Source organism: Neolamprologus brichardi, chromosome 11 (genome assembly GCF_056152115.1).
Source record: "Neolamprologus brichardi isolate AB-2024 chromosome 11, ASM5615211v1, whole genome shotgun sequence".
Lineage (NCBI taxonomy): Eukaryota > Metazoa > Chordata > Actinopteri > Cichliformes > Cichlidae > Neolamprologus > Neolamprologus brichardi.
In genome coordinates this window covers 15,060,451-15,076,082 of record NC_142114.1, presented here as the reverse complement: position 1 = coordinate 15,076,082, position 15,632 = coordinate 15,060,451, and the positions used below count along the sequence as shown (strand labels likewise).

The 15,632-nt window shown below is 41.8% G+C and overlaps 1 protein-coding gene across 2 annotated transcripts; it reads right to left on the bottom strand.

The window, feature by feature from the left end:
* On the bottom strand, nucleotides 1-14,489 carry stx17 (syntaxin 17). Of its 2 annotated transcripts, XM_006801323.2 has the most exons (8): nucleotides 14,341-14,489; nucleotides 13,984-14,104; nucleotides 11,765-11,973; nucleotides 11,603-11,668; nucleotides 5,718-6,044; nucleotides 4,911-4,961; nucleotides 3,013-3,099; nucleotides 1-863 (listed from the first exon to the last, which is right to left on the bottom strand). In XM_006801323.2, the coding sequence occupies exons 3-8, from the start codon at nucleotides 11,885-11,887 to the stop codon at nucleotides 594-596; spliced, it is 924 nt and encodes a 307-aa protein (XP_006801386.2). In that variant the 5' UTR covers nucleotides 11,888-11,973; nucleotides 13,984-14,104; nucleotides 14,341-14,489; the 3' UTR covers nucleotides 1-593. The 2 variants fall into 2 exon arrangements, with proteins under 2 accessions (XP_006801386.2, XP_006801385.2); XM_006801322.2 differs by lacking the exon at nucleotides 13,984-14,104.
* Between the last annotated feature and the right edge of the window lie 1,143 nt (nucleotides 14,490-15,632).

Genomic DNA, 15,632 nt, shown 5'->3' with positions numbered 1-15,632 from the left:
AAGAAATGTTTTATTTGGCAGCAGCAGGATAATATATGGACAGTAGCACTTTTTGTGCATCAATATAATTTATAAAAACAAAGTATCACTTAAATTTACACAAAGCTGTTCACATTACTATCTGCATCAAACAACTGAGGCATAGCCATCGGTAAACCTGAACACCCTGGAAATGAGTTTAAGCAACATGTGCTCACATTATTGGTAGGGTCTGACAAAACCGTCTTAAAGTAATTTGATTTAAGTGCTGAACATTGTTTTTAGTAGAGAGTTGTGCTCAATAGTCAAAAAGCACAAACAAAAAAAACAAACCTTGAAGTATAAATAACTGGTACTGTGTTCAGAACATAAAATCAGTGGTGTGTAAAACGAACATCCCCACAGAAACACCATTCACCCTGGAACATCAGCGTGTGACTCTTAATTAAGGCTGTCATTACATAATTGTTTTACACAGTGCTTGGTAACAGCGATGTTTAAGGCGAGCACCCGACATTCAGTCTCTCTGAAGCTCAACAACACCAGAGGTGTTCATTGGTCAGTCAATACAGGACCGTCAGTGATAGCTCAGTGGAACACCAGGGGCTGATGGGTCATTTGTCCTTCCTCGCCTCTGGTTCATCTGTTGGTGGTGGTGATGGTGGCGGTGATGGCGTCGCCGTCAGCTGTTTCATCTGTAGATCCACTTTGGCTCGGCGGTGTTTCTGGACAAGGTTGCCACCAGCAAACCCCAGGGCGCCGCCTCCCAGTGCGGCAGCCACCCCTGCAGCTTTAAAGCCAGCCAGCAGGCCAAGTGGGCCTCCTAATACACCGCCCAGAAGCGCCCCGGCAACCGGCAACACCGCCAACTTGTAGCCAACTGCCTGGAGAGACAGGAAAAAGAGATATGTTCTAGTTTAATTTAACACCGCTGCGCGCACACACACACACAGACACACCTTTGGTGGCATTAGTACTTTGTGGCTTCAAGACAGCGATAGAGTTTGGATGCGTCTTTCATGATCACACATCAACTCACAGAAGAAGGGAGAAATTAGAAAATAAATACACAAACAGCCTCGCGTGTGTAAATGTAAACCGTCACTTCCACCGCTGCATCAAAGCGTTTTCATTATCTCCATTTAGGAAAAAAAATCAGAGAGATGTGGGCTGTGTGTGTTATTACAGCTGTTATCATCAGAGTGGAAGGTGCTCTTTGCTGATGGCAATTAATGACTGATTCCCTGACCATCCTCATGCGCACACACACACACACACACACACACACACACACACACACACACACACACACACACACACACACACACACACACACACACACACACACACACACACACACACACACACACACACACACACATGATTAACACTTCACCATTAAATTAATCTAGTTCAAAAGCTGGCATCGCTTGTCCCCACCCCTGTGGCAGTTGAGGGAATGTTAATTTCATCTGAGCTGAGTTAAAAGGACTCTGGGTGCAGGTTGTGGAGGGTGGAGGAAACGTGGGTGTCGTGTGTGACTATGAGTCTGTGTCTGTGTGTAATGCCGTTTGACCTGATGACAGATTACAGGCTTTCAAACGCGTTAAAACATCTGACATCCTTCGCATCCGCCTTATCTCTCCACAACCTCCTCTAATGTGCGGCCCACTCCATCTACCCGTGACCTTACAGAGAGGTCAGCTTTCGTTTTGTTTATTTGGGTCAATTTAATTTTAAAGAAACTGCTTAAAAAGAATGCTTTATTGAAAAAAGTTTAAAGGTCAGTATGTCCTGACTGTTAACAGCACAGTCTGTATGCACAGACCCTGATGCAGAGCTCAAATAATTTACAAAGATGTTTTTGTTTGTTTTTTACTTGGTTGATTCACAATTTAAAGTCCACTTTAAGGTAGAAAATCTTAATAAAATACTACATTTTGCCTGATTTCTTCTAAAAGATGCTTTTGCTGCTAATCGAATATCCCTGATTGTACTGCTAAAACAGTACAATCAGCCTGGTCTGGGTAATTTAATAACAATTTTCATACATTTTTAAAACATTTCATACACAGACTCATTAGCTAACTGAAAAATGATAAAATTATGAAAACAAGATGCCTGTCAATATTGTTCTGACCCTTTATTTAAGCTCAACTACTCTGCAGATTACTGAGTAGTTTTAGCTGTGGTAGAGAGGCTGATACAATACATTTTTTCTACGTCATGATCTCATAAAAAGAAATTTACCCTGACTGTATTTTGGTGCTGGCAGAAAACTCAAAAGCAAGCAGATAGTCCTAAAGGAAGCAAGGAAGTTATGTAAGCATTTACAGGCGTGACTGTGTGTCATCACCATCTCTGAGTGTTTGTAATTACAGTCCAATTACTCCACAGTGAGCTCAAAACAAAGACAAACATGGATGGCTTCTTAGATTTCTCAAACTAAACGTAAAGTCAGGAAAATCTGTACCGAAAAGCACGATTGTTTATTTTCATCGTGCGCTGCCGTGCGTGTGTGTGTGCGCGCGCGTGTGTGCGCGCGCGCGTGTGTGTGCGTGTGTGTGTGCGTGTGTGTGCTATTTGACAAAAACAGGTGATTCATTCTGGGTATTACACACAAACCTTTCGACATTTCAAGTGTGTAATACGTGTGAAGGGCACTGAGTCGTCTGCTGACTTACACTCAGCACAGAGCAGTGTAAGGGCGTGCTAAGCTAAAGGCAGTGCTGCTCCTGGAAAACTATTAAACAATCATTTAAACCTCTTCTCAATGCTACACACACACACACACGTGCAAACATACAAACACACTTCTCTTCTTGTCTCTTGTCGCCCCTCTTATCCCGCCTCTCTCCATCCCTCTCCTCTCTCTATTTCCTTAATTGCAGCTTTCCTCCGTATTCGAACAGATCAATAGGGACAAACGCTGTGGAATGGCTGGGAGGCAAAGTGCCATCGATCTCCCCATCTCCCAAACACCACACACACGCACACACATCAGATTATCAGCACACACACATTAATACACACCTTCCCCAGGCTCTTGGTCCCCTCCTCCACGTTGGCAGCGGCTGTGTTGACGTTGTCCTCTATGCTGTCAATCTTCTCCTGCTGGGACTGATGCGCAGGGGTTAGACACACACAACACGTATTAACACACACTCATATGCTAGCAAGCAGATTCACTTACACACACACGCGCGCACACACACACACACACACGTGTAAGCACAATTGTTGTGTAGATATTTTTTTACCCATCCAAATTCTGCTTCGCAGGACAAGTTAACAACAGAGGGGTGTGTTTGGAGGCTGCAGGTATATTCAAGGGAGATTTCAGTGAGGGTGGGGGTCATATGGCGCGTGTGTGTGTGTGTGTGTGTGTGTGTGTGTGTGTGTGTGTGTGTGTGTGTGTGTGTGTGTGTGTGTGTGTGTGTGTGTGTGTGTCATTGTGTAGATCTCATGAAATATTCAGAGTGGCAGCTGTCTCTCTCCATGTGAGGGTTGGATGGACACAGTGACCAAATAACAACCGGAGCATTTTTCTTCCTCAAAACAGTTTCTTTCTTTCTTTCGTTCTCGCAAACTAAAAGTCTGCTTCTCTTATGAATACACACATGAAAGCTTCCTGTTATTTTGTGATGGTTTCGGAGATTTTAAACCCGTAACCCTAGACTTAGAGATCGTGTGTTAGATTTTTCACATTTTCTGCACCATTCTTCTTTCCAGCTTAAAAGCTGCAGTGGCACAGAGAATTGGGATAAAATGAGCGGCAACAACCAATTATTATAATTACTCTGATTAATCAAAAATTGCAGATTTGGCTTTTACTAATAATTTAACCAGTAAAATGTCAGAAAAAAGTGGGGAAAAAAAGCTTTAGCTCCTTTTTTTAGCTCCACCAAAAGTGCCAAAGCCCAAAACTGTTAATGCAACTCTCCCATTAAAAGTGATCATGACCCACTGTTCACATTTGTTTTAAAAGAAAAATATCCTAATATAACCAGATATAATAACAGCACTCACAAAAGAAAGAATCTTGACTAGAACATTTATTTGACGTTAACCATGTTCTGACTGTGTTCATGAGTTTTGGTGAATGTTTAAAAGATCCTCGTAGCTGTTAGTTTATAACATTTAGCACCAGTAATTCCAAAACAATCAGACAGCTCTAATATTATAATACTGTAATGGGAATTAATTTAATGCTGTGTTTCTGCCTCAGTACAGTCACAGAAACATACAGATAAGCCTGAAGGCGCCCCAACATCGGAACAGACACAAACATGACGCATGTACAGACACAACCACACACTCACACTCACTCAGTATTTCCACTGTGGCTGAGTGCTGGAATATTACTCCCCTAACGGCTCCTTTCACCCTTGAGACACCACAACATGTCTATGCTCTTTCTGCCACACCCCCTCCCCGTGCCTCTTTGTGTTTTTTCAGCCTAGCTACATCTTTACTCGCCCTCCTCTTCACTGTTAATCTCTCCTTCACTCAGCCTCCCTCCATCCCTGAGGATAAGAGTGATAATCTGAGCCGTCTGTTCTCCACCTGCTCCGATGTATCCCTTGTTTCCCCTCCTCTCTCCTCCCCCTGTGAAAACCTGCCTCCCCCCACCCCCACCTTTCTCCCTGCTTCACTCTCACTCATCTACTTCTGAATCTCTCCTCCGCTGAAGGGCCTCTGGGGCCCCAGCACTACTCCGGAGCTGCTCTGTGTAAGCTTGTCTCAGTGGGGCCTTACCAAGCAACGCAAGCGAGCACGCACACAGAGACACACACACACACACACACAGGTCAAATACACACCACCCACCTCCTGGAGGTGCACAGACCTCTGTCACATTGTTTTTGTTCACAGGGGTGGCTGTGCACACATGTAGACAAAGAAATGCAGAGTTGAGTGTTTGTACTCACATGGACGAGGATAGAAAACTCTGTCACCAAACCGCTCAGCTCCTTCAGATCCTGAAAGGGGAAGAAAAAATAAATTAAAATGCTGTATTGATTTGTTTGAGGTGCTTATCGTACAAATCTACAGCTACAAAGTGTCCAGACTGTCAGTGAATGGGATTCATAACTGCATTAACGAGAGGGACTAATTAGGATGTGCTATAGATCTAAATGTGTCTGCAGGAACAGATATCATGGCATACATGTGAAATAAATCATGAATTTGAATTTAGCTGTGTGAGTTTCAGGGTTCTCGTACCATGCTGATAACTATGATGTCGCCTGTGAAAAAAAACGCCTGCTGTGTTGCTTTTAAAGTCTTTTTCCAGGTGAGAGTTCATGCATACGAGAAACCCCTCATCCTACGCTTCTCTATCAGCACACTAAAAAGGACCACAGAACACCACCCAGTCAATAGCAGCGACTGTGGATACAGCAACATATGTAAGGCATAGATTTGTTGGTTTGCTATTATCCTATTAAGCCTAAAAAAGAAAAAGAAAAAGAACTGAGATTGCATGCCTGAAACAATAAATCGACTTCTTTGTTTGCCATGAGATCACAGCAAAGAAATAAGTCAAAACTTGTAGGATAATAACACCCCACCATAACGGACAAATTATTTTTTATTTAAAATCAACACACAGGCTTAAAGCTCGACATTTGTGAATAATCCCAAGGACATGATACATACATACATACAGGTTACCTAACAATTAGAACATATCTGACTATGACTGGCAGACTAAAGCTTGTTCCAGACGTGCATACCTCTTCCAGGTTATCCCAGGACTCAGCTGCTCTCTGATCAGGAGGGATTTCTGGAAGCTGGACCTGGCTTTGCCTGCCAAATCCTGGTACGTCGCCCGCATTGTCATCTGTGTGGCAGCTACGGGATGCACAGCTGGATGAATGAGTGGCAGGTGGTGACGCTGGAGCGGGCTGAGGCTCGGGGTTAGAGTGCAAACGGAGGAAGTCCTGTGCGGCGGCTGACGCCCTGTCTCTGACCGGCTTGATGAGCGCTTCCAGAGCGACGGCGTCTTCAGCACGGACCCGAGTGCACAGCTTCTCCATCTCTCTCATGTTGGCTCTCAGCTGCTGCAGAGGCGCAGAAGAAGAGAACATTTTTCAGTTTGAATGACAGTGAGTGGTATGAATGTGAGGGAGAAGGGACACTTGGACGGCCAGAAGGACAAGCAAACCTGTGGTTAAATACAGCCGTCACTGCCAAAACAAAAACATGCAAGAAAAAAAAAAAAAATAGAAAATGTGACGAGGCAGACGTGGCATAACAAATCCAAAATCTCCAATCTGTATGGAAATAGTAACATCTCAAATCATCTCAATATCAAACATACATTTTCCCTCTGGCATGCAGACTCTCCAGTTATAAGGACTGTTTGGATGAGAGAAATTTCTTTCTTCCCTCATTTAATGGAACTAGATGGCATTCACTCTGTGTTCAAAGCACAAAACATGATCAGGTGACATTTAAAAAAATAAATAAAAAATCCACACCTGTTTTAAGCGGTTTCATGTAGGAACTACTTTCTTTCTGCTGTCTACATCCGCCAGCTAAAGGAAGCTCACAGCTACCTGACATTATAGCTCAGCCGATGGGGAGTCCTTAACGTTTACATTAAATCCTGTCACCCTGTCAAGAGCACAAGCACGTCATCATTAGTAGATGCACTGTGACACGTCTGCAGGGTGTAGTTCAGTAACAATTAAAATGGTTCTTGGTCACAATGTTACGTTTTCTGAGCAACCAGATCATGATTTATATCACCCAAAAAGAGCACTTTGCTCTCAGACTGCAGGTTTACTTGTGGTTCCCAGAGTATTTAAAAGAGGGGGGGGGGGGGGGGGGGGGGCAGAGCCTTCAGTTTTCAGGCCCCTCTTCTGTGAAACCAGCTTCAAGTTTGGATTTGGGAGACAGACAAACTCTACTTTTAAGATGATACATACAGATGATGATCCAGCATATAGTTAGGGCTTGATCATGTGACCCTGAATCCTCTCCTGATGATGGGGGCTTCCCATGATGAATGTTTCTTGTTGACACACATTTTTCACTCATTATGCGTTTAGACACCACTATGGTTACTTTGTCCTGTCCCCCTCCCCTTATCCCGAACCAGTGGCAACAGCTGGCCACCCCTGCCTGAGCCATCCCATTGTCGCCACAGCACTTGCTCATAGGGGGTCATATGTTAGTTTTCTGTATTATCGTAGGGTCTTTACCTTACAATATAAAGCGCCTTGAAGCAACTGTTGTTGTGAGTTGACATTATATAATTAAAAGTGAATTGAATTCAATGATTTCTGTGAAGAAACATGCTTCTGATGAGATTTTTAAACTTTTTTTTTCCTTTGGTGCTTTGAGCAGGTGCCTTACAGTTCACTATATTCAACTCACAGCTAAAACAATCATATATTCCATCACTGAAACCAATTCTGCCCAAATACTTATAAAAAGTTCACACAATGGGAAACAAAATGATTTTTACTTGACACATAACATCAGTTAAATTCAAGAGAAAACATAAATTCTTGTTCATTTAGCCCATTTAGAAATTTCCTAAATGAACTTCTTTGGCAATACAACACACATATTCAGTGTGTTGTATTGCCAAAATGATGTGAACTAGAGTATTATGCAAAGGTTTTGAGCCGTCATATTTTACTTCCAAGCAGTCAGACTGTCCTGTTATTTTTTAAAGTCATCTTGAACAATAGTTCACCAGACTTTCTGAAGGTCATTCAAAGGTTGTCTTTGGACTGATTTTACTTTCAGTCGTGTTCTTGTACCTGTCGATTATCACTGATTACCACTCAGTGTGTTAATAGACTTCTCTGCATTGAATCATATTTGTTATTAATCTCTGGCTCTCTTCCACAGCATGCCCTTTATCCCGTCTTCCTCCCTCATCCCAACCAGTCGCGGCAGATGGCCGTCCCTCCCTGAGCCTGGTTCTGCTGGAGGTTTCTTCCTGTTAAAAGGGAGTTTTTCCTTCCCACTGTCACCAAAGTGCTTGCTCATAGGGACGTCATATGATTGTTGGGTTTTTCACTTTATGTATTATTGTAGGGTCTACCTTGTAATAAAAAGCACCTTGAGGCAACTGTAGTTGTGATTTGGCGCTATATAAATAAAACTGAATTAAATGTTTGTTTCTTAAACCACTTAGCACTGACCACCGAGCAATTCAAGCATAGCAAGGCCCCAAACTCAAGAGATTAACTAGTGTTGTGTTTACACATAAATTAACTAAGTTGTCTGTTAATTTAATTGGATAGAAAAACAAACATCGCATCGCTATCAGTCACGGACTGGCCTCCCCAGAACCCGCACCTCAACCTTATTGAAGCAGTGTGGGATCACCTTGACAGAGAATGGAAGAAAAGGCAGTCAACACCCAAAGAAGAGCTTTGAATGAGAAGAAATCTGGCTAAGAGAGTTCAGGCTATGTTGAAGAATAAAGGTTGTCATACAAAGTATTAACGTTCAAGCTTGTTAGAACTGTACAAACTCTGATATGCCTCAGATTCTGTATTTCTATGTACGCTTTCATGTATTTCAATACATTGTTGCACCCATATTGTTTTTTTTCCTAGCAGAATATAAAAGAAGAGTGGTGCAAGCTTTAGATATGAGGCTGAGGAACATCGCAGCAATCATCCCTCCGGGCAGCAGCATGACCTGGGTTCACAGGTTGTTGTTTTTTTGTTTTTGTTTTTGTTTTTTTGTTTTTTTTTGGGGGGGGGGGGGGGGGGGGGGGAGTGAGTGGGGGTCAGAGATGTGCCAACAACACATTCCGCTAATTACATGACATGAATATGCATATCCTTGTTCACAGAAGCAAAAAACTCACTGAGGTCATGTGGATTTTAGCCTGCAAATTAACTGTGACTGTATGTAGTTCAAACACAAACACCGCAAATTAAAACAGTACAGACTCTGCTCCTGTGTTAAAGTGTTTGCAGTAGCTCGTGTGGCAAAAGTGGGGCTACTGAGGTCTGTCTGCAATCTTCTCTTGGGAGTTAGCTTGGTGCTATGCTAGCTGGAGAGTATGTTATGGTGATGGGTGGGAAAACAGGCTTTTTCCAAACAAATAAAATAAATCAACATAAGCATGCAGTGCCAATGATTAAAATAGGCACTCTGAATGACATAAACCAACCTATTTTCCTATGTTTGAACATTAAGCACACAGACAAACATCTAAAGCAGGGCAGACAAACTCCTACTCTGGATTTACACCATGAAGACATGGGAAAGCACTCTGTGCACCCCTGAGGGTTCGCCGGGTAATGGTGAGAGGATAGATGTGTGCCTGTTTGGAGTTATTTCACCTTCAGAGACATGGTGGCTTCTAGGCAACAACATCCCCTGAGGCATTTCACACTCACTATGTGAACAAGTTCACACACACGCGGACACAACACAAGAAAGATGGATTCTAGGTTTAGCAGCAGCTCTTTTCTTGTCCTGATTTAGTAAATTTATATAGATAACTCTGTTTCCAAAAGTACGCGTTTGTGTATATGTACACTTGCTGTTAATTCCAGCTGAACAGATTTTGTTGCTATTGATTTGCTCAACAGGAGGCAATTTTCTTGTCATCAACATCATGCAGGGTAGCTGGTGACATAGAGAAGAAGACTGTAGCTTCAGTCTCAAAAGTGGTTTCTGCTGTTGGATACTTCACTGTCAAAACACCTCCATCACAAGTGTAAAACAATAAATAAATTTAAAAAAATACTGGCGGTGGCCAGTGGTACCCCTCAGCCTTCTAGTAGATACACTGAAGGTATAAATTCCAAAACACCACGTCCCCTCGTTCTCAAGGTATTGCATTCACAAGATTTTCAGAAAACTTGACCTTTCACCTCCAACCTTCAGACCAAGGTCAGCGAGATTCAAAGTCATCTGAGATTTACCTATGGTATCAATTTAAAAGTCCTACATTGCTTTGCTCTCGAGTTATCACGTTTAGGGCTGGGCGATATGGCCTAAAATCCATATCGCGATATAATTTCAAGCATGTGCGGTAACGATATATATCACGATATATTATTTTCTTCTGTATAAGGCATTTTCCATACTATAGGGCACACTTAAAATCCTTTAATTTTCTCAAAAATCGAGTGTGCCTTATGTATGAATTCTGGTTATGCTTACTGACCTCGAACCGATTTCTGCGTGCAGAAATCTGTTAAAAAATGTTTTAGTACAACTTTGGTAAGCCGCACTGCTTGATGGATTGTCAGAGCATTATGGCTGCCGTAGTGAGGAGCTTCGCGGAGTAATCTGGGTCCAAAACTCCGTCCCAAAGTCAAACGAACACAGAGTAAAAAAACGGTCTAAATTCTTTAATCTTTAATAAAACCATCAGCGTTGCTGCTTTACCAGGTGTAACAATTAAGTTTAACATCCAGGCATCCATGAAAATAGAAGTTATTAAATTTAATGGAGTTAGAGGTTAGCAGGAAGTTAGCCCGCTAGTTTCCATCTAAACATGACATACCATGTTCTGACTGAGAGATTTTTGAAACTAATTAAAACGTACGGCTCTGCTACCACTTCCGACATAAATGAAGAGAGAAAACTAAACAGCAGTGGCGTTTGCAGGGTTACTGAAGTTGGACTACCTGGTATATAATGTTGTGCTACGTGATTGCTAGCGACACAGCTATATTAGCATAACATTAGCACAGTGAAGATGGAGGATGAACGGCAACTTTTTTACACTCGATAAAAGTCATTAATGAATCAATGTTCCGGAAGTGGAGGAAGCGCAGTTTTTGGCTTCCCCCATATTTCAAAAATGCTTAATCTCTTTGCTATGACTGTCGGCATATTTTGCAGATGATAATGGTTGTAGCCGCTGCGATGCTTTCGACCAAAACAGGCGCAGCTTGATGACATCATCAACATGCGCTATCGCGATATAGTCAAAATCTCTATCGTTGGCCGAATTTATATCGTTTCTATCGTATATCGTTTCTATCGCCCACCCCTAATCACGTTCACAAACGGGTGTCTGTGTTGCCTGCCTGCCAGCCAGCCAGCCCGCCCAGCAGAGTTATAACAATACTCCATCAACCCTATCTGCTGAGGAAGAGCAAAAGGTGTGTCTGAAAGTAGCTGGACCTTATGTTGAGTACTTGTCTCTGCGAAGCTGCTGTTTTTCTGTTGCTCAGTGACTCTTATTCCACACAAATCAGTATTCATTTTATTATACTGGCACGCTTCAAAAGGCATCTGTTTGAGTCACAGATCATTTCAAACCGGCTTGGTAACGATGACTGACACATTTCTCCTTCATTCAGACATCACAACAAACACTGCCTGTTTAAACACTGGATAAAGACACCAGTTGCTGCCCTTTTACTCTTTCTTTACTTCGATCTTTAAACTGGAACAACATGACAGGCAAAAATCAGAAACATCAACATCCGATATTTAAGAGGTCATGGGGTGCACATTTTGGAGACAAAAAATATAATACGCAGAGTCATGCTTGCTCAGGAATTTCAATAGGCAGTGAGTCACGTCATCCTCTAAACAATCGTCACATTCACTAAACAAACACATACACACAAACACGCCTCTGCTTTTTCTATTTACTTCACAGGTTATCACTTCATACCTGAACAGTTCTGCTGGCATTAATATGCTCCTGATGAAGGCGACCCCATTGCTGGGTATGCTGGTACTGTGAAAGAAACTAGGAGTTATTTATCTGAAGGCTGGAAGTAAGAGTTTGAAAGTGAGGTTGTCATCCTGTGTGCAGCCAGATTTTAGCTGTCACCTTCAGTATGTTGTTATGGTGTTTCTGCAGTCTCTCCAGGTCTGTGGGCAGAGCCACTTTAATGAACTTGTGGATCGGTGCCTCCAGGCGCCTCAGTGTCAGCTTGTTGCCTTCCTCTGCCATGTGTCCCGCTGACTGCCCACAGCCAACACTACTGCGTAACTTTGACAAGGCACCTGCTCAGCTTTATCTCGCTGCGCCCACAGATACTGTAAATACCAGAAGAGTATTTTAATATACGAAATTAATAAACTCAGCGGCACATGTAAGTCTGAAAAAACTGTCACCTCAAAAGGCCAGCGTCCGGCGGCATAACCAGACAGTTTGCACAAGGGTGGCCATGATCAGACCATTACTTACACTGGGGTGTGACAGAAAATCATATTTAACTATCTTTTTTTTTAAAAACAAAACAAAAAAAACAAAAAAAAACAGGCCAAACTGTTGTACACCAAATAGTTAAGCTTAAGTCATTAACGTTTTGCATTTGTTTAGGAAAACAGACATGTACAAGCCATTCCCCTCTGTGTATCAAAGTATTCTAGATTCAAATGTGAGGCCATCTGTCTGACAGAAAAAGCCTGGCCCAAATTGGTTCATGCAGCAAGACAATCGTGTGTCTTAATGTTTAAACTATCATTTGAAGACATGTATTTGGGCTTTGGTGAGGATAACTAGCTTGCAGCTTTGTATTCACACTGTACTGTAGATGTTTATAATAAAACTGATATATGTATAATTCAAGCATATAAAAGGCACTTAAATCAAGTGATGAACCAATGACATGCCTTCAGAAAACAGACAACTTAGCAAATAACCAATTTTAAATTATACATTTTAAAATTGGTTAAACATTTTTAATGGCAGCCTGTCCCAAAAATATACAATTTGTTCTTGTTTTAGTCGAATCTAGGGCTGTTCATATAACAATATATATCGGATGACGATATAAAAATGTCTATGTTTCATTTTACGCTATCGTTTGTTTCGTGGTGTCGCAAAATAAACTGTTTACGGCAATATTTTTTCATCGTTTTGATGGTCACTGTAGTGGCTATATTAATTTCTTAAAGTTCTCTCTTTCTCTTATATTTATGCGTTGTGGTTAGCAACAACGACGGTAACACCATCGCGTGTCTGCTTGTTTATGTTCCACATAAACCTTTCACAATAAAGCCTAAGATCCTGTTGAGACTTTTCAAAATAAACTGAATCACGTGAAAGAGCAGATTATTTACGGATGAGAAGTAAAAAAGGGCCGCCAGGTGCTAAAAAAATAAACCTTAAACTCAAACTTTAGAACAGGCTTTTCCCCGCAGCACGCCGTGTAATAAATACTCACAAAGAAAACGGTGGCCGTTACAACTTATGTCTAAAAATGTATCGTTTAAAACACTCGACTCCAGCTACATGACGCGCAGCTGGAAACACTTCCCGCAAGTCGAGCTGCCCGAAATTCACAGAATCTACAGAAAATGTTACATTTGTGTGATTTATATCGTTATCAGGACGAAAGAATTCATATATCGGGATATGAGATTTTGGTCATATCGCACAGCCTTAGTCGAATCCATGAAAAAAATCCAAAGTTCACACAGTTTGACAGGCATAAAATAGTGTGTTCGCACCAACATGGTGGTTCCAAGCAGCTATTAGGTAAAAACTTGGAATATTTCGGCATGGTGAGCAGTGTAACTTGATAAAGAAATAAATGAATTTGGTCTTTTAGTTGAGTCACCAACTGTTCACTGAAGCCTCATTAGAAATGGTCTCAGTGGAAGGGTGGCTGTCAAGAAGCCTTTCATACGGAAATATAGTGAAAAGGCTGAGGCGTGCCAAATTACGCAAAAACCAAATTAAATAAATAAATAAATAAAAATAGTGGTCATGAATACCAATTTCAAGGGAGACAATCATGAGTGTCCAGTGTGTTTTACATTCATCTGTAAAACACACTGGAGGCTTTGTCATGGTTTGGGGCTTGGGATATCTTAAAAAAAAACTAAGAAAGCCATAGGTTATTCATTTTTCAGCAATGACATTAATCCCAAATACCCTGTCAGATTCTCTAAAAGCATACCTGGATAGAAAAAGCACAATGGAACAGTCAGTCCTGGATTTTCTCCCCAGAGGCCCACATACAAGTGGCTCAAAACTTTTGCACAGCAATATAACTCTTATTAGCAGTTCATACCAATAAAAACACCAGGTTATTTTACTTGTTGTTTTGTTTGTTCCAGCGTTAATGGTAATTAACTTCGGAGTGACGTAAACGGTTTGATGACGCCTTCTACTGTTCCCTTCAGTCCACATTTCAAGGCCACGTCGCACGAACTGTCCCTGAACAGAAAGTGAAATCACTCAGTTTGGCTAATGACAGCAGACTGGCCCAGCAGGTAACGCTAAATTAATCCATTAGTGTCACTAGCTAACTCCTGAGGACGTCAAGAGCTTTGTGAACGGCAGAAAACTTCCCAGACTGAGTTACTAGCTAATTCAGTAACTTCACCCGGATACAGAGAGCTATTAGCCCGCTGCTGAAAACATAAACTCACAGGGCGCACATCGACACTTACCAGTAAAAACACAACTCGACAAAGTCATTTACACTCGCTAATGACTACTGCGAGCCTCCATACTGTAAAGAAAAACTTAAACGTTCAGACAACAACTCGCTGCCGCTTCGGACAGAGGTGTTGTTTATAAACAGCTCCCAGTACGTCCGCGAATAGTTTCCGACCACAATCAGCAGCCGCAGAACATACTGTTCCTCATCACTACCCCGTGATGCCTGTTCTGACAGCGAATCGGTGACATGTTTCTAAAATAATACTCCCGCTGACAGTAGTGTTTATTTCCCCCATCGGTCACATTTTATTGCTTCAGGAAAATGACTGTTTACCATCTCTTCTTCATCTAAAAAAAATTAAAATATTTGCACACTCAATTTCTTACATTAAAAAATTTAGGATGCAGTAGCCACGAGTTTCACCCTGCCCTCCAAAAAGCCTTATTTGTCTGAATATTGTGATTAGATTTAAAACAATATATTTGATGTTCTTTGTTAAAGATAAACAATGACATAACAGCAAAACTGACCAGTTAAATTAACACAGATATCAACTTTTTGTGGCTACTTAACATTTCTAAGCTGGTTGGGGTTTTGTTCGGGCGTTTGGACTTCACAGCTTAGTCATTTCCAAGCTGCTGGCCTCAGCCCTGATATGTGGTCATACTGTTTTTTAAAATACACTGTGAAAGTGAAAATGTATGACATTTCAAAAATGTGTCACGGCCCTTTCTTTTTTTCTTTTTTTTTTTGTTTTTGCCAGCCAGACTTTTAAACTAAAATGAACACGTGCTACAAATAAATAAATACAAGTTAGAAATGCTAGATTGTTCACACTTGCGCGTCTTCCACACCGCTTTTTACCGTGCGTGAAACAGCATCAATCCTGTGGAAGGAAACATTAGATGTGATATTTTTTGTCTGTGTTGCGTTTGGAAGAAAGACTGGGGTTCCCCCTCCTCTACTGTGAGATCAGCCAGTGTGAGTGGGTCTATTGCATGTTTCCACTTCTATTCTTCAGCACCTTTTACCTTTGACATTTAGGCCAACCCCCCACACACTCTTCCTTCAGCGGATGCTCCAATGCGAAGGGCCACAGCACACAGTCCCCAGCTACAGGGGATTTCCCCTGGTGCTGTACACATGTTGTTAATGTGTGTCTGTGTGTGTGTGTGTGTGTGTGTGTTTGGCGCGCTCATATGTGTTTGCTTGTGTTTATGCAAGTGTGTCTGTCCACTTTCAGGGGACTCCCAGACTTGCAGACTGAGGGGGAGGAGGGAATAGAGCTGACAGCCTAAA